The sequence below is a fragment of the Schistosoma haematobium genome, chromosome 1 (assembly GCF_000699445.3).
Source record: "Schistosoma haematobium chromosome 1, whole genome shotgun sequence".
In the NCBI taxonomy this organism is placed as follows: Eukaryota; Metazoa; Platyhelminthes; class Trematoda; order Strigeidida; family Schistosomatidae; genus Schistosoma; species Schistosoma haematobium.
The window spans coordinates 9,060,675-9,080,704 of record NC_067196.1 but is presented as its reverse complement, the minus strand read 5'-3'; the positions used below and the strand labels follow the sequence as shown (position 1 = coordinate 9,080,704).

At 34.6% G+C, this 20,030-nt stretch overlaps 1 protein-coding gene across 1 annotated transcript in view; it reads left to right on the top strand.

Moving 5' to 3' along the window:
- Positions 1 to 20,030, top strand: part of COL4A1_1 (collagen, type IV, alpha) — a 74,668-nt gene that overhangs the window by 12,886 nt on the left and 41,752 nt on the right. Inside the window, exons 2-6 of the mRNA XM_051208504.1 lie at positions 4,178 to 4,229; positions 7,894 to 7,977; positions 10,667 to 10,801; positions 14,006 to 14,050; positions 15,569 to 15,631. Of these exons, the coding sequence (XP_051073065.1) occupies positions 4,178 to 4,229; positions 7,894 to 7,977; positions 10,667 to 10,801; positions 14,006 to 14,050; positions 15,569 to 15,631 (379 nt within the window). The remainder of the gene's footprint in view (positions 1 to 4,177; positions 4,230 to 7,893; positions 7,978 to 10,666; positions 10,802 to 14,005; positions 14,051 to 15,568; positions 15,632 to 20,030) is intronic.

The following is a 20,030-nucleotide window of genomic DNA, read 5'->3' as shown; positions in this document are numbered from 1 at the left end:
TAGATTTGTGAAGATTTAATACAATTCCAAAATATGAGTGGATAAATGTAATAGTTGAATTTATCAGTTGATCTACGCTACACTACCATTGAAGACGTGGAATCACTGAAAGGCCATTTCGACCTAGTATGAAACTCGTCATCAATTCACATCTATGATCCCACATGCAGTAATCGAACCCAGGACCTTCGGTCTTGCACACATACGCCTAACCTCGAAACCACTGAGTCAGCTTCCAACTGTGTTGATGTCTACCTTCGATTGATCCATGATGAAACACAACCCTTCATTCATTGTCTGAGGTGAATAACTGTCTTCACCTGACACGGATTTGACTCCACTGATCACGACATCTCATTAGAACTCCAGGAAATCCATCTTGAAGCTAAGACAAAACGTCCATTCAGTGCTTCCAGGTTTTCAATGGTGGTCGAACGTCAATCGGTTCATGATTTCAATCAAAAACTTATTAATCTCCACAAACCCATTACTAAAAATGAAAGTTTTTCATTCCAAATGTAATTGTGCTATGTTTCTCTGTGGGATTCGTAATTGATTGGTCGGTATAGGTAAGAGTGGGTGATTAGCCCGATCTCCACCACCCGTGTTACCGCTCACGTTAGTTCATGAGTCATTCGCCTCATTATCCAGGAGGCACGACACGGACGTGTGAGTCGGATTTTGCCTCTTTATTACAATGGTTGATGTAATTTTCACACTTCATCAGAAAGTTATCAAAATGTTATTCTTACTCATAAAATAAAATTAAAACTTCATATAACAGTCAAGTGTTTACTGTGTTTTTTTACAAGTATCAATCGGTTACTTGATCATCATTTGAAATGTAACATTGAATTCATGATAGTATGAAATTTCTGAGAATAAGAATGTTTCAGAGATGACAAAATGATCTAAATTGAAATGAGGACTGAAGTACTCAAACTTACTTCAAACTTATGATTCTATCCAAAATATATCCATTTCATTGTAACAAAAATAACCAGATCTACAGTTTATGAATCTGCTAGGATACAGCTTTTCGGTATGATATGTAATGATATAGTAATCTTGTGTAAAATCAACTTTATTTCAATTTTATGCATCACTTGTTAACTAGTCATCAGGTTTCAGTAAATTTAGTCAATAAGTGTTTATCATATTGGATAGATAAATGAAATCTACTTCTGTGATTAGTTTTTTTACTTCTTTCTTGTATTGTGCAACATTCAACAATTTCATATTCCAAGCAACAATTTCTCCTTGTTTATACTTCTAACAAAACACCTTTTACTCCTCGTGGAGGAGCATAGACCGCTTACTAACATTCTCTGCCTAACTCTGTCATGGACTATTCTTTCCACTTTGTTTCCAGTTGCTATTCATTCTTTTCCTGTCTGCTTCCAACTCCCGACATAGTGTGTTCTCTGGACTTCCTCTTTTTTTGTTCCTCTTCACAATTCCAAGTTAGTACTTGCCTCATGATGCAGTTTGGTGATTACTGTAATATATATATATATCCTATCCACTCCCAACGTCTTTTCCTACTTTCCCTTTCAATTGAAGCTGGTTTGTTCTCTCCCACAGAATAGTGTTACTGATAGTATCCGATCAACGGATATTGAATATTTTGCGTAGACAACTGTTTATAAGTAGTTATACCTTTTTGATGATGTTTGTAATAGTTCTCCAAGTGTCACTTTCGATGATAATGTAGTAGAGAGTAGAGTTAACCAATGTTTAATAAATTACATTGAATTTTGTTCATAGTTACCTATTTTTCATTGCCGAACAAAATTACCTTAAATAATTTTAATGATAAAATCATAGAATAATATTACTTACTTACTAACACCTGTTACTCCTTGTAGAGGAGCATAGGCCGCTCACCATCATCCTCCATCCAACCCTGTCCTAGGTAATTCTTTCCAGCTCTTTGCAGTTGTTATTTATCCTTTTCATATCTGCTCCCATTTTCCCGACGTAATGTGTTCTTTGGTCTTCTTCTTTTCCGCTTCTCTTCAGGATTCCGCCTGTAGCTCTTCTAGGGTTACTGCCGGTCTCAAGCCCGGGTAAAGGAGAAAGGTTGAACATGGGGTTAGCGACCCCATCCCGTAGAAAACTAACTCGCTAAAAAAACCCTTACCAAAAAAATTAATTCAATAGATTCATATAGAATTTAATAATTATCCATTTCACTGTATTAACTGAAATTAATTTCTGTTACTTCTAGCAATGAAAACTGAATTAACAATAATACTAATCATCATAAATATACGTAAACGTATATAAATTACATTATATTCAACTAACTTCTACAACATTATTGAACAATGTTATTTACATGGTACATGGGAAATCAATTTAAGTAAATTAGGGGTGTAGTTTTCAACATTGATACTTTGCTATTCACTTCTCTTCTTTCTCATTCTCTTCTCCTTCTTTTCTTCCAATTACTACTACTACTAGTACTACTAGTACTACTACTACTACTACTACTAATAATAATAATAATAATAATAATCTTTTCTATGTTTATTCTTAAATCCGTTCATGAATAGTAACGATAAGAATACTGAAAAGTCTAAACTATATGTAAGAATGATAATATTAGCAATATGTGTGGTCCATAAATTAATAGGAATGAAAAAACAAACGAACAACAACAACAGGGAAATCAAACAAACAAATTTATATTAAAACCTAAAAATTTATTTCATTTGGCATATAAACCGAACTGTTACATCATTATGATGAGGCATAGTTATATTTATAATTGCAGATGATGATGATGATGATGATGATGATGATGATGATGATGATGATGATGATGATGATGATGATGATGATGATGATGATGATGATGATGATGATGATGATGATGATGATGATGATGATGATGATGATGATGATGATGATGATGATGATGATGATGATGATGATGATGATGATGATGATGATGATGATGATGATGATGATGATGATGATGATGATGATGATGATGATGATGATGATGATGATGATGATGATGATGATGATGATGATGATGATGATGATGATGATGATGATGATGATGATGATGATGATGATGATGATGATGATGATGATGATGATGATGATGATGATGATGATGATGATGATGATGATGATGATGATGATGATGATGATGATGATGATGATGATGATGATGATGATGATGATGATGATGATGATGATGATGATGATGATGATGATGATGATGATGATGATGATGATGATGATGATGATGATGATGATGATGATGATGATGATGATGATGATGATGATGATGATGATGATGATGATGATGATGATGATGATGATGATGATGATGATGATGATGATGATGATGATGATGATGATGATGATGATGATGATGATGATGATGATGATGATGATGATGATGATGATGATGATGATGATGATGATGATGATGATGATGATGATGATGATGATGATGATGATGATGATGATGATGATGATGATGATGATGATGATGATGATGATGATGATGATGATGATGATGATGATGATGATGATGATGATGATGATGATGTACATGTCTATGTTTCGATGAAGTTCATAATACTATGAAGTATTATTGATTTTGGAAATTTGTTTTTCATTTATTACAATAACGATTTAATGTAAATCAATAAATTCAATATTCCAAAGTTGAATGTCAAAGACATGTCAACGAATTTGAAGACAGTTCTATTGTGTGGGGTGGAAACTTGGAGAACTGCGAAAGCTATCATCCTGAAGATAAATGTGTTTATTGACAGTTGTCTACACAAAACACTTCGGACGCGTTGGCCAGACACTATTAGAAACAACCAACTATTGGAGAGAACAAACCAGATCCCAGCGGAGGAAGAAATCAGGAAGAAGCGCTGGGAGTGAATAGGACACACATTGAAGAAAGCACCCAACTGCGTCAAAGGTGAATTCCTCACATGGAATCCTCAAGGTCAAAGGAGGAGGGGATAGAACTAGGAAGGAAGGCCCAGGACAGAGTGGGTTAGAAAATGCTGATCAGAGGCCTACGCTCTATTAGCAGTAGCAGGTGTAAGGAAGTAAGTAAGTAAGTAAGTTCAAAGTCGAATTCTGTTTGTTTTAACAGATTATCTCTCTCTCTTTTGTTTTGTTTTATTATTTGTAGGTTTGTATCTATATTTTTCTCAGTGGTAATCATACAAATTGGTGTAACACAGGTAATTGAATGATTATTTAATTGTTTTATATGTTTATTACCTCTTGTATATATCCATTACATGACTGTGCATATCTATTGAAAAGAATTGGTCAGTATTGTGACATTTGCCCAGTTAAAATATCTCATGATAAGGTAGCTAATCAGAATATGACTTATACAATTTTAACACTGTGCCACAACAATGACGTATTGACTAGTATGAGTAGTCTTGCGTCCTTATTGATCCTTTTTCTGCCTAGCCTAGCCTGTTGAGTCCAGAACGCCAATATCATCTTCTGCTGTATAAATCATATATTTCAAACATACTTGGTTTAAATTCACTTACTACTGTTTATTTGGATTTTCTCATTGATGTTTAGGACTGCAATTGATCAGTCTCTCATTGGTATATGTGTATCCTGTGTGGATTGCCTGAAGTCACAAGCATTATAAGCAAAGATGAATGGTTACTAGCAGTGGAATCCAAAACGCGCGTTTAGTTCTATTTCCATACTTGTCAAATGGATGTACCTCTTTTATATACAAGCCAACCAAACCACATCATACCATAAATAAAAAATAATAATCGTACAAGGACAAGCTAAAAAGTGTCCATGATTGTCAAAGATTGTAATTCATAAACTCGGTATAACTTAAGAATAGTAAATCATATAATAATAGTCTATAGTTCAAAGTAAATCTTGTAATAAGAGGAGTACAGATTTACGTAATGTAGTTACTCAACAGTTATACAATAAGAATATACGTATAATATTAGTCCATTAATATCTCTTTGAAGTTACTCATAATCTAGTTTCCGCTACGATATAACAGTCAATACAGAGTATTTTATTTATCTATCACATATTGGATACAGATGCTTTTGTTAAATTCATATTAAGACGTTATGAATCCATTCATAGTTATTCATCAATCGCCGTCATTTTGTATACAAAATCGATAAGCTTATAACCGATTGCTTGAGTTCTTTATGGAATAATTAAGTCATTAGTAAGGTAATGAATAAAATGAAGTGCATATTATTATGTATCACAAATCATTGAAAACCATTGGAAATTCTAGCTTGAAGATTTCGTAAACTTTGATAAGATATAAAAGTATTGGGCTCATAAGATACATACTCATGAGATATCTTAAACCAGGTAAAGACATTAATTCATCAGTTTCTGATTTTCAATGGATCTATAATTGATATCAATTTGTGACAAACACCATGGTGTTTTTTAAATGTACACAACTTCAACTCATTCTGATTATTGGTGTAATCTATTATAATATGACTACTGATAGATGAAAATTGTGATTTTTCAATTAATCTGATTGTTATTCATTAGTCATACTTCTCATTACTGTTTGGTAAGGATTTTACCAAACTATTTTAACTAAAAGTACTTATTTCCTATTCCTGTACTAATTAGATCAATTTATACTTCAGAAATAGATTCAGTGATAAACATCAAGTCTTTACTGTCTTAACTAATGATTCTTCTCAGATTCTGATTTCAGATTAGTACGGAACATACTTGAATAAGATACTTGTATAGAAAAAGAAACCTTACACGATCAATCAACTTATGTATGACTTTGTAGGGTTGCGGAGATTGTTGAATCTTAATTGAGATCATGGACCAGTCAATGTTGAACTACTATTTAAAACCTAAGAGCACTGGACGGTCATTTCGTCCCAGCATAGGACTCTTCAGCTGTGCATATCCACGATCCCTCACGCAGGTTTGAGGTAGTTACCTAACGAAAACAATGGAAGATGGTCGCGTAACATCGTGGATTGACTGATTTTCCCTATCTGTATATATGAACTCTGACTAGATTCCAGTTAATGTTGATAAATAAAACGTATGTTTGTATTGAAATTGAATGTTTGATGGCAGTTAGTGTTATTTGGTCGAATCATACCGGAAAAGGAATTTCGATTATTCGGTACTGATCCAGATTAAAATCTGAATTCAAATTATAAATTTGTACTTTCAAAAGATTCATAGTTTTTAGGCTTATGAATCGTTTTTTTGTTCTAATTTAGTGAAGTATTTAGAACCCTTCAGTATTTCACTCTGCCCATTATACTCTTTCCTGTGCAACAGCATTTTTAGCTACTAAAACCTCTTTATTCATAGGACATTATTACGAAACAGTATTTCTTTGACTTCACGTTGTTGTTTCTTTGTGATTCTATTTTGTTTATTATCAAGCATCAATATACAACAGTTTTTGCATTACTTTCTCGTTAATCTCACACTTTGTCTTTTGTTGGGGATTGATTGACTTAAAATTTATCAATTGAAATATTTATGTGTAACTGTTACGCCCTTGATCTGTCTACCTTCTTCTATACAGAGGATAACTTGTCTAAATCTAGACTAAGACCTTGATGCGATAGGCTGACGTGGCTGAACCTTGATGCTAGTATGCGTAAGTTCGAAGTGAGATCAACTGCTTGGGATAGAAAGACGAAAACTATCCTGTCACCTGACAAGCACAAGAGAGAAAGAGAGAGAAGACAAGTTGACTGGAGCGCTACCCGATTTATTCCAAATTCCAATCTGATTCCCGATTCAGATTAGTGTAAAAAGATACATGAATAAATAGATGACTAACCGAACCACAATGTTCAAACAATTAAGGAAACACAATTATGTCCAAAACTGAGGATTAGAGTAAAAAATATAGTACAAAAGATTACATTTAAATGACCTTGAGAGTGTCCACCTAGTAACTAGGACCAAATGAGGATTATAAACCAGTATGAGGAATTAGAATTATGAATTGCAGTTGATGGTTAAGGTTAGGAATTAGATTTAAGGTTTTCATCACAAGCTGACATCAGCCACAATGTCAAAACTCTATTTAGCCAAGTGAATAAGTGAACTTCGCGCCAAAATCCAAGATTTGTTATCTTATACCTAATTGGTTCGTCCATAAATTACAGTCTTGCTACAATAGCTTTGGAACAGAAAAGGCTATGGCAGTGAATCATACAAACATCAAACGAAAACTTATGATCTGTAGAATAGACTAGGGACAAAAATAAATGTTACTGTTTTACAAGTTTTGAACTGAATGAAATAATCCACTTGGTATTGTTTGCCTTGTATCTTCCTATCGAGGTTTAACACAGCAATTGATCAGTCTGTTATTGGCATATGTGCATACTGTGAGTATGCCTCGATATTGCCTTAATTCACAAGCTTTTTGTTAGCAATGATGAATAATGGCTAGCAGTGGAATCCAGTTTGACGCGCGTTTCGTCCTATTTGGGACTCGTCAGCTGAATATACCTGCATCTCAGAGTTGATGTTCACTCTGGGACTCAGATGCAATAATTTCCCGAAAAGTAGCCTCCATAGTTTGTCAAGGCTTCTTGTTTCTCTGTCCACATTAGTAACTCTAATATACTCCGTAATGTAATCCAGTACTTACAGAATTACAGCAAAAAAAGCCTGGACATTGAGTTGTTGAATGTGATGATCTGTCTAGGGATCCGTTGTCTTTGAAATATTCTGAGATCCTACAGATTAAATATATTGTCAGTTTCATTGTAAATATAGATATAATTTTAAAACTGCTTTCATGTTAATAATAGTTTTACCAAAGTTCCTTATTGATGTTTTAATGAATTCTGTATTTTTATTTAAAATTGTGATTAGCAAATAGACAACAATGATCCATACAGATGTCAACGTATTTGTACTCCAGATAAATGTCGATGTATTGGTAGAAAAGGAATAGAAGTAAGTGAATGTGTACAATAAATCTGTATTATATTATTGTTTCTGTAAAATATTAGTTGTATCAGGCAGTCAGCAACAATGTAGAATTTCGTACGTACGTACGTACGTACATACATCAGTTCCAGTTGCTATACCATATTAGTTATATCAAAAGAATTAACGATTCAGTAACTAGTATAATATTTTGATGAAACGAAAAAGATAGTGTAATGTTTTAGATGAAGTTGTATATTCATTGGTTAGAATATGTTTTTCACTTAACCTTCAGTTTGTACTACTCTCCTATTAATGAATTCATTGAGATGTAGCGGAAAATCATTAAATATATTCTACTGAAAGAAGTTGCATATAGAAGGCTCAGAACATAGATTAGAATCAGTGTAGCAGGATTCAGTTTCATATCAGAATTCAAAACTCTATGGTGAATAGAAGTATCATCGCGAGTAGTTCCATAAAGCAAAGCTATATGTAGTGTTCCCCATTTGCTAGGTTTTTTCTAGCTTAAAAGTAGGTAATATGTTGAGTTGTGTGTAGACCCCGACCTTTTGAAGAATCTCTAAGGGAAGAAGAAAAGTAAAAATTGATTTGACGACTTAACAATCATACATAATGAACTCACGTTCAATATCTAAACTGATTACTAACAATTCGCAACAACAGTAGCTCAAAATTGAGAGAAAGTGATTTCCAAAACTAGTTAATAGAGTGGAGATTCTAATGTGTTACATTTAGTTAGACATAAAATTCCTCATGACTGACTGACTGACTGGCAAGAAAAACGGTTTTAGCGGCGCCATATAATTAAGATGGTAGGGCGAAAAGAAAAAACTATGAGAAGTGTTTCCTCCTATGAAACTATAATTTATGGACGACCTTTGAGCGATGCTAAAAAGACCTCGAGGATGTCCACCTCCATACTACAACTAAATGAGGGTTATAAAGCAGTTAGAATTCTCATTTACAATTGATGATTAGGGTTAAAAATTAGATTTAGGGTTTTCATCACGTACTGACATCAGCTACAATGCCAAAACTTTATTTAGCCAAATGTATGAATGGATTTCGCACAAAAATTCGTGACTCATTATCTTATATCTGATTGGTTCGTCCATAAATTATAATCTCGCCGTTTCCTCCTTCTGATATATATTCTACCTCAAAAACGATTCTATAAAACCCCATTACTGATTTCCTTGTTCATTACTGTTTCGTTAAATAATAATCACTTTTATGTCTTACAAATTTTCTGAAAGGGATTAAGGACTTCATTGATGCTCTTTTTAGGTGATTGTTACGTAACATTTCATCATCTATATTTCTAGAAGTCTGTTTACAGATATTACTAAAACTATGAGAAATCATGTATACAAACTATTTATGACCTGATAAAAGGCTTAGATCTTTATAGATCTTCTCTGTAGCTGAAGTAGTATACTTTAAGATAATAAATTTCGAAGAACATAAACCTTGAGAAACTGATTAACCACGTGAAATATTTTGTGGCTCCTTATCTGACTCCAATTGGATCGTATGGATGATTATTGTCAAAGTATACATTTCGGTTATCCTCATATATAATTATCAACTTAATCCGCGTTAGTGAATATAACGGAATACGGAAATACGAGGACGAATTTCGAATACGTATATTTCATACAATCGTTGATACAGATAAGAGATTAGAAGAGTGAATAGAAGAGAGCGGAGAGAAACAACAGGAAGTGGAGAAGGCAAATGAACCAACCCAATTTATTCAAGTATTAATCGATATTTATAGCCAGGCGAAAATAAGTTACAGACATATGATGAGTAGGATAGGATCTACTGTGTTACAAATCATCCAAACTATTCAACTGTTCATATTTTAATAATTGAGATCATAAGTCAATTGAAGCTTGTAGAGTCTAGTATCCTTTGTATCTGACTCCAGGAAATGGTATCCCGTTAATCGAGTATTTAATGAAGGATAAGTCTCCTAGTAGAATTATGGATTTACTCGAGATGATTATTCAAAAGCCTGAACACCAGTTATAGAGATAGTTTATTGTTAAAGATTGGTAAAATGTACAGGCGTATATGAAGCAAGCACACAGTGAAAACGAAGTGCGTCTGTGCGTGTTAAAAATCCATATATATTTATGAGTGTTAATCAAGTATGGATAAATTATTGATTGTTTGTGCATTACAACCAATGGGAGAATAGATTAAAAAATTGACATGGGCTCAATCAAACTCATACAGAAAATTACATGGTGGATCAAGTGTCTAAATTACAGTGAGCAGATAAATAATACAGTAGTGGAATGGGCTTACTACAAGCTAGACCACCATGGAAAACCTGTAAGCATTGAACAGCCGTTTCGTCCTATTGTGGAATTCCTCAGCAGTGTGAAATCACGATCCTGACCTGCGGGATTCGAACCCAGAACCTATCGGTCTCGCGTGCAGATGCTTAACTTCTAGACATCTGAGCAGGCATCCAAATGTGTTTATGTCTAAATTCAACTAATCCACGAAATTGAGCGAAACATCTACCAATGTCCCATTTCTTGTTAACATATAAAGTATAACAAAATACTATTTTAATCATAAGATTAACAAAATGATATCTAAAATCTATTTCTAGATAACCACTTTATACAACTTATATTATTATATTTAAATCTATTTTATTGAATAAACTAAAAAGGGACCATTTGGTCCTGTTGGAGCTCCAGGAACAATTGGCTTAATTGGTGAACGTGGACCACCAGGTAATCCAGGAACAAAAGGTGAGAAAGGTGAGGCTGGTCAATTAGGAAGACAAGGATTTAAAGGTGAACGTGTAAGTATGATTATTTTCTGTGTGTTTTTTAAACATATATTTGATATTACATAACAGGTAGGAGTAAATATAGAGAAAAGGAGTTCTTTACTATTACTTTCTTGTTAAATGTAACTACAGTTGGTTAACTTTGAAAATTTCAACCTAATGATAACTGCTATTAGTGAATAGTAGGTACTATTTATTGACAGTGAAAACTTAAACAATGGATTAAATACACATAAAGTGTATTAGTAAAATTTAAGTGAACGATGTAATTCTGTAATATAACTTACTTTATCATTAAAGGAAGTCATGAAATAATTACCTGTTCCATTCCTTATTAGATCCTACCTTACTCATTTTGATATTTATTCACATTTATTTATTTGAACATAGACATTTTGGCACAAAAGTGTTATAACTTGTGACCGCCGATTAGAGAGCAGTGACTTATCGATCGAACCAAGGACGCGTAAAACCGTATGAGCAGTCTAGAGTCTTGATTGGCCCTGCTTTCCGCCTAGCCCAGCCAGTTAAGTACAGAACACAAGTCTCAGCCTCTGCGATATGAATCATTTATTTCAAACATACTCTGTTTATATACAAATCAAGCAGACCACAACGTACTAATAAAATATGAAACAACATTTGTACAAGAATTAGCCAGATGTGGCTGTGAATGAGGGAGGTAGTAATTAATATACTGGGTATAACTCAAGAATGGTAAATCGTATAATAATAGTTTATGGGTCAAAATAAAGCTTATAATAAGAGGAACATGAATATGAATAGTTTAGTTATTTAACAATTATACGATAAAAATATACTCATAGTATTGGTCCATAAAAGGATCCCAAAGTTACCATTCATTATGTTTCTCGGGTCCTAACAAAATGGACATAGAACATATTTGCGCCACACAAGTCACTTGATTTATATGTGCGCTGTGATACTGCTTCGGTGCCCAAACCGAAGCAGGTAGTTTTCTCAGGGAGCCATACCCAGAGCCTTTGACCTAAAGGTTTGATTCACAAGGCGGTGGAGCAACTTCAGGAGATGCAGTCCCATGGTGGCCGGTCACCAACATTTGGTTCATACACCATTTTTTCTCTCAGGATCCTGGAACCCATGTGAACCATTGGTTTGAAATCAGGGTTTGTCAACTTCCTGAGGTGGATCCTCCATATCCACCAACTCGGTTAAATCGCCGGACACTCGCTTTTCGTGCTATCAAATTCATAAACAACAGTAATGCCATGAGAAGGCAGTGAGTAGAACTTCCCTGTCAGTGGCTGTATATGCGTGGCCATGTGAGAGCATTCGGAGAGAGAGAGAGAAAGAGCTAACTCATCCCACCCTCGGCCGTACCAATGCACTTGGTGTGTCGTGATGATTGAATATCGATTATATCATAAACGATATTCAAGAAGATTTGTTTCGTCCCGATAACACTGAAAAGTTTATTAACTCTAATACAATGTTCGCTAACTTCAATAGTTCATATCAAAAGGTAAACCTTTCAAAATAGCTTTTACCTCACAAGAAATTTCTACTGAACAAGTACACTTCATAGTGTGTGTGTGTGTTAATAGTATTTCACATCCAATAGTAACCGGTAGGTTGAGTTATAGATTACAAAATATTATCAAATCCCGAATATTATTATTATAGTTACTGTGGTGATAATGACAAATCACATTGATTACTGATTTGTGTAAACTTCAGCAAAATTAGAATAATGTTAGATTTCACCATAGTTTATCTTACACAATTCATACTTAATCTGAAAGCCCATAATGACTTAAAATTCTTATTACAAATTATTTTAATAAATAACATGAAACACAAGCTATATGTTCACAGAAACATTTATACTGTGGTATATGCTACTTATGTTGACAAATATGAGTAGTATATAACACTAGTCAGAAGTGGAATGCCTGCTTAAAAAAGATTGAATTGAAGAGAACAGGGAAATAAATAAGGAGAAAATGTAATAATGGTTTACATTCATTGGTTCAAAAATGGAATAGATTGTCTATTGAGGTACAATCCTACTGCATGGAAGTATGATTCAAAATTTTCAATAGAAATATAATTAACAACCTAACATGATGATTTCTACTTTAGCAGAGTCCCATCATAATCCGAGAATGAAATCAGTTTGATAAAGCTCTTATAAACTAGGAAGTAATAAGAAGATATTTTATGCAAATTTAAAACTCTTGAACAGATTTGAGGTTCATTTACATGTGGAGTCATTAGTTTGGATTGTTATAACGCCTTGAACTAGAAAAGAATCTTTGCTCCATACATTCCATACATATATAGACTTTGAGCAAAATTTATATAGATGATAAAGAATGCTTATATCATGTGATTTGAAACAGTTTTCAAAGTATACTGAGTATCAAAACTTTTCAGTTTACAGTAAGCGACCATAGAAGTAGGGATAACTGAATGCATTTGAACATATCAATTACAAAATCTCTGAGATTCAGGTACATTCAGCTGACGAGTCCCAAATAGGACGAAACGCGCGTCAAACTGGATTCCACTGCTAGCCATTATTCATCATTGCTTACAAAAAGCTTGTGAATTAAGGTAATATCGAGGCATACTCACAGTATGCACATATGCCAATAACAGACTGATCAATTGCTGTGTTAAACCTCGATAGGAAGATACAAGGCAAACAATACTAAGTGAAGTAAATACTTCATTTGCAACATATCAGTCAATTGTCTCAGACTTTATTGTTCCTTCATTTCCATACCAATCATTCTCTTTGTTCTCATTCTCTTCTCTTCAATCTTCTCAATCTTCTACCACCATACATTCCACTTTTGGTTGATGATATATACTACTTATATATCTGTTGACATCAGTAGCACACACTATAAGTTAATGAAATGTCATTTAAGATTTATTAAATAAGTAATATTTTTCTTAGTTATTGAAATTTATTGTTTCTTTTTTTCAGGATAACGAAATAGTTTGTACATTATATTGTACAAACAAATAACATATTTATTAGATTTTATTAAAGGTTATTGATGCTATTAGTAACTGAATTAGGGGACAATGAATAGAAGGTTTATTTGTAAATTGATCAGATTTCCTATTGTTTACAAAACGGTACATTTTTATTACTCATTCTCTTCCATTATAACATAACAGAACTGTTTGTATTGTTGTTGTTTTTTATATTATATTGTGTAGGGTACACAAGGACCTCCTGGATATCCTGGTCAGCATGGATTTGATGTAAGTATTCATTATATATATACTTCATACACATTTTTTAAAGCTTATTTCCAAATGGGATTTGTTAACTTGTTCACATTGATTCCAAGCACCTCCAGGTTGTATCTTTTCATTCCTGAAGCAATCTAGATGACTTTCCCGGTTTCCCACATTGTAAGAGCATTCTATGTACGTAAATTAATGATTACTCTGGTTGTCAGAAGGGTTATCAGTTTCATGATTTCCGAAGGAATTTGGCTTTCACCATAAGGCGTTATAACTCTTCTAAATGAAGATCTTCTAACTCCCAGGACAGAGTTTAAATGGTTTGAATTATTTTCTCTGGTTAGCGTTTTATTAGCGAGTTAGTTTTCTACAGAATGGGGTCACTAACCCTATGCCCCACCCTCCTCCTTTATCCGGGATTAGGACCGGCAGTAGTCTAAAAGGGTCTCCAGGCGGAGTTAACTTGTTCACAAGCAAGAGATAAATGACATCATTACATAAGAAATGTATAATATTAGCTTTAAGAGGTTGTCAATCAAATGGAATTTTAAAAAATTCGTCATTCGTTTATGATCGCATTCAATTATGATGATTGTAACGACAACTGAAACAGTAACTTTTAGGTAACCGTCAATTAATTAAACTGAAAAGACCTTGCCGAAAGTTAATCATCACCAAGTTTTAACTTCAATTTATTACATCTCACCTATCGAACTGGATTATCAGTGTTTCTAACAGCAATCAAAAGTGAGTATAATTAATAACTGAACAAGTGGACTAGTCTTGTTTAATAATATTGACCAGTTTATATGTAGTGAACAATAACACGAGTAGGGACAATAGAATATATGTGACACGAAATTACAGAATATCTCACTAAATATCAGTCTATTGTCTCAGATTTCATTGTTCATGCATTTTCATACCAATCACGTTCCATGCCGTTCCCGTTCATTCTAGTGAAATACATTCCCTGTCTGACCATCGTTATATACTACTTATGTGGATATAAGTAACGCACACCACATATACAATATACAACGTTCAGTTTCCCTAAATAACCTTCTTTATAGGTTGAGTAATCAAATCAACTGACAGATATTTGATACACTGCAACAAACTTTATAAAGGTTTTAAACAGAATGAAGTAAATTTGCAGATAGTTGACTTGTAGAATCTGAAATATTATCTTTTAGATAGATATCATTATGGAAAGAAGCTCTAAAATTCATGTTTGGAAGCTTAAATCTTGTAACTATTCTTCCGATTACTTCAATCTTCGATTGTGAAAATGAAATGCTTTGGGTGTCAATAGAATTGTAATCACTTCATCAATAGATTATTCTATAATTTCAGATCATTGGAAAACACGTCTAAATGTAGAGCTTGTAAATCAGACTCCTAGAAGCCAATAAACAGTTTCGCTTTCTATATATTTTATCATTATTAATTAACTTGTGTCATAACAAAATACTAAACATTATATATTTGTTATTGATGTGTACTGTTACTTTTGAAATGCACTCAATATAGGGTTATCCTGGTTTCATGGGGACCAAAGGAGACAAAGGTGATCCTGGTTGTTATGGTGACCCGGTAAGAGATTCCTTACAACATAGTAACTAAACAAATGTCTTTTTTAATTAATTTTATATCTGTTTGTTGCTTTTTCATAGATTAATTTTCTTTAATAGTTGAATTCATGAGTCAATTGAAGTTAGACCACTATGGAAAACCTGAAAGCGTTAGACGGCCGTTTTGTCTTAGTATGAGACTCCTCAGCAATACGTATCCACGATTCCGCCTAGCGAGATTCTAACCTTAACCTTTAGACCACTGAGCTGACATCCGACGGTGTTCATGTCTAACTTCAACTCATCCACGAGTTTTCTGATTCGCTACAGTTTGTTATGATAATTATGATCTTGATAAATTTTTTGCCGTTTCTTAACATTTCTATGATAGTCGAAATCATGAGTCAATTGAAGCTAGACCACCTTGGAAAACCTATGATACACAGTCATTATAATTTTTCAGCAAATAGCTATGTGATAATTTGGAACTGTTTTCTAGTTTGCTGATTAAACTACTTGTCACTACTTCTCATTAGGACTGCTGAGGAGTCTCACGATAGGACGAAACAGCCATCCAGTGCTTCCAGGTCTTCTATGGTGGTCTAGCTGCAACTAACTCATAATCTTAACCATTGAAATTCAAAATAAACCGAATATTTATAGTCAGGCAAAAATCAGAAAAGTAGAAACTGACTAAAGTTAGAATTTGAATTAGTAGTCTAACGGTATTTTTCACATCACGAGACTTGAAAGTCCTTAGATTTAATCCATTTGAGATGAAGTTACATTTGTGTAATTTTAGTATGCAAAACTACTTTAGGGTTTATTTCATTTACAGTAATTCTCTTACTAATGTATGTTTGTATCGAAAACTGCATTTAAATTTAATGTGAACTCTTTAAGATATTCATTGCCTTCGATACAGCTTTCGAACAGATCAATCTAATGAGGAAGAATCTATTTGTAAAATCTCATGGAATGAATCTGAATTAAATCCAACGTTGCACCTAGCAATCTTGTCTAGGCTTTATCAAGGAAATATAATCAAACATCAAAATTTCGCTTAACTTCAAGTTCATTCGCTGAGTTTTTACAAATACACCCTTCCTCCGTAATGTCTTACATCAACTTTACATCCAAATATTGTGAAACATCAGTCAAATTTGGACGAAAGTTCTTGTAGATCGATCTAACGTTCTACTAAGGTAAATTTGGTGGCGTAACGTTTGAATCCATTTTTATATTACATTATCATTTTGATTCATTGTTCATATTTCCTTAGAGAAATGATCCATTTATATATATACATCATGATAATAGATGCATAAGAAGAGACCTCTTCGACACATTTTATAGTGTTTAAACTATAATAACAAGTATACTGAAGAAATATAAAGACCCTGTGACCATGAAAGAACTCTATGGGTTTTCATGTTACATCGTCAAACTTATAATAATGTAGTATGAATTCTATGAAAATATTTCCTTAGACAATATAAATCAACAGAATATTATGGTCAATAAACAAGAGGTTCTTACAGAAATACATTCAACTAATATTGATCTGATTAACTGGGTTTGATAAGAAGTTAAATTACCTCAACATTAAGGGAAAGTATTTTAAACTTTCGATAAATGAACTTTAATCTTCACTAAAGTCGATTACTTTTGTTTATTGAAACATACTACTTACAGTAGTAAAAGGATAATAGAAAAAAAGAGCGATCAATTGCAGTTTCAAACATCAATTGGAAGATTCAAGCAAACAATACCAAATGAATTTAAACTTCACCCCATTACATAAACAAGTGGCCATTATGACTCAGTAGCTAAGTGGACAACTCCGCCTGTAGCTCTTATAGGGTTGTCGCCGGTCCCAAGCCCGGGTAAAGGAGGAGGGTTGGGCATGGGGTTAGCGTCCCCATCCCGTAGAAAACTAACTCGCTAAAAAAACGCTTACCAGGAAAAATAATTCAAACCATTTTAACTCTGCCCTGAAAGTTAGAAGGTCTTCATTTAGAAGGATTATGACGCTTCATGGTGAAAGCCGAGTTATTTCAGAAGCCACGAGGCCGATGCCCCTTCTAACAACCAGAGCAAAAATTTTTATAGGTACATGGAACGTTCGAACAATGTGGGAAACCGGGAAGACCAGTCAAATAGCAACTGAAATGAGGAGATACAACTTAGCATTACTGGGAATCAGCGAAACCCACTGGACCCAAGCTGGACAGAAAAGGCTAGCTACGGGAGAGATGCTGCTATACTCCGGTCACGAGGAGGACAATGCTCCACACACTCAGGGAGTCGCTCTAATGCTGTCCAAAGTAGCACGAAATGCACTTGTAGGATGGGAATCTCACGGATCCAGAATCATCAAAGCATCATTCAAAACAAAGAAGGAGGGGATCTTAATGAATATTATCCAATGTTATGCACCCACCAATGATAGCAACGACGACATTAAAGATCAATTCTACGAGCGGCTGCAGTCAGTGATAGAGAAATGCCCAAGAAAGGACCTAACTATTCTGATGGGAGATCTAAATGCCAAAGTCGGAATAGACAACACTGGATATGGAGATATTATGGGACGACATGGACTGGGAGAAAGAAACGAAAATGGAGAAAGATTTGCAAGTTTGTGTGCATTCAACAAATTAGTCATAGGAGGCACAATATTTCCACACAAACGTATACACAAGGCTACATGGATCTCACCGGACCACACTACAGAGAACCAAATCGATCATATTTGCATCAACAAAAAATTCCGAAGGACAATGGAAGATGTGAGGACCAGGAGAGGTGCTGACTTAGCTTCAGATCACCACCTAGTTGTAGCCAATTTAAAATTGAAGCTAAAAAAGAACTGGACAACTGGACAAACAGCACTACAAAGGTTCAATACAGCCTTCCTTCGAGATACTGACAAACTCAATGAATTCAAGATAGCTCTCAACAACAGGTTTCAAGCCTTACGAGATCTACTGAAAGAAGAAGAAACTACTATGGAGGACAACTGGAAAGGCATCAAGGAAGCATTAACTTCAACGTGTCAAGAGGTTCTCGGTCTAAAGAAATACCATCATAAGGAATGGATCTCTACAGAAACACTGGACAAGATCAAAGAAAGGAAGAACAAGAAGGCAGCAATAAACAACAGCCGAACACGAGCAGAGAAAGTCCAAGCACAAGCTGAATACATAGAAGCAAACAAACAAGTGAAGAGGAGCATTAGAGCCGACAAGAAGAAATACGTGGAAGAACTAGCAACGACGGCAGAAAAAGCTGCTAGAGAAGGAAATATGAAACAGCTTTACGATACAACGAAGAAACTATCAGGGAAATACAGTAAACCAGAGAGGCCGGTCAAAGACAAAGAAGGCAAGCCAATCACCGAAATTCAACAACAGCGTAACAGATGAGTAGAATACTTCGAGGAACTCCTGAATAGGCCGGCTCCAATGAATCCGCCGGACATCGAAGCAGCGCACACATAGATCTTCCTATAGATGTCAATCCACCAACTACGGAAGAAATTAGAATGGCCATCAGACAAATCAAGAACGGGAAAGCAGCGGGACCCGACAACATACCAGCTGAAGCACTGAAGTCAAACATCGAAACAACCACAAGCATGCTTTATCTTCTATTCAAAAAGATTTGGGAGGAGGAACAAGTGCCGATGGACTGGAAAGAAGGACACCTCGTCAAGATTCCAAAGAAAGGAGACCTGAGCAAATGTGAAAACTACAGAGGCATAACACTACTGTCAATACCAGGCAAAGTCTTCAACAGATTGTTGCTGAACCGGATGAAGGATGCAGTAGACGCCCAACTTCGAGATCAACAAGCTGGATTCCGTAAGGATCGATCGTGCACAGACCAAATTGCAACACTACGGATCATCGTCGAACAATCAGTTGAGTGGAACTCATCACTATACATCAACTTCATTGATTATGAAAAGGCATTTGACAGTGTAGATAGGAGGATGTTATGGAAACTTCTTCGACACTACGGAGTTCCTGAGAAGATTGTCAATATTATCCGGAACTCATACGACGGACTACAGTGCAAAGTAGTGCATGGAGGACAGCTGACAGATGCATTCCAAGTAAGGACCGGAGTCAGACAAGGCTGTTTACTCTCCCCCTTCCTCTTTCTTCTGGTGGTCGACTGGATTATGAAGACCTCAACATCTGAAGGAAAACACGGAATACAATGGACAGCTCAGAATCAATTAGACGATTTGGACTTCGCAGATGACCTAGCCCTCCTATCACGTACACACGAACAGATGCAGATGAAGACAGCCAGTGTAGCAGCAGTCTCTGCATCAGTAGGCCTCAGCATACACAAAGGGAAAACCAAGGTCCTCAAATTCAAAGCGGAAAACAGCAATCCAATCACACTTG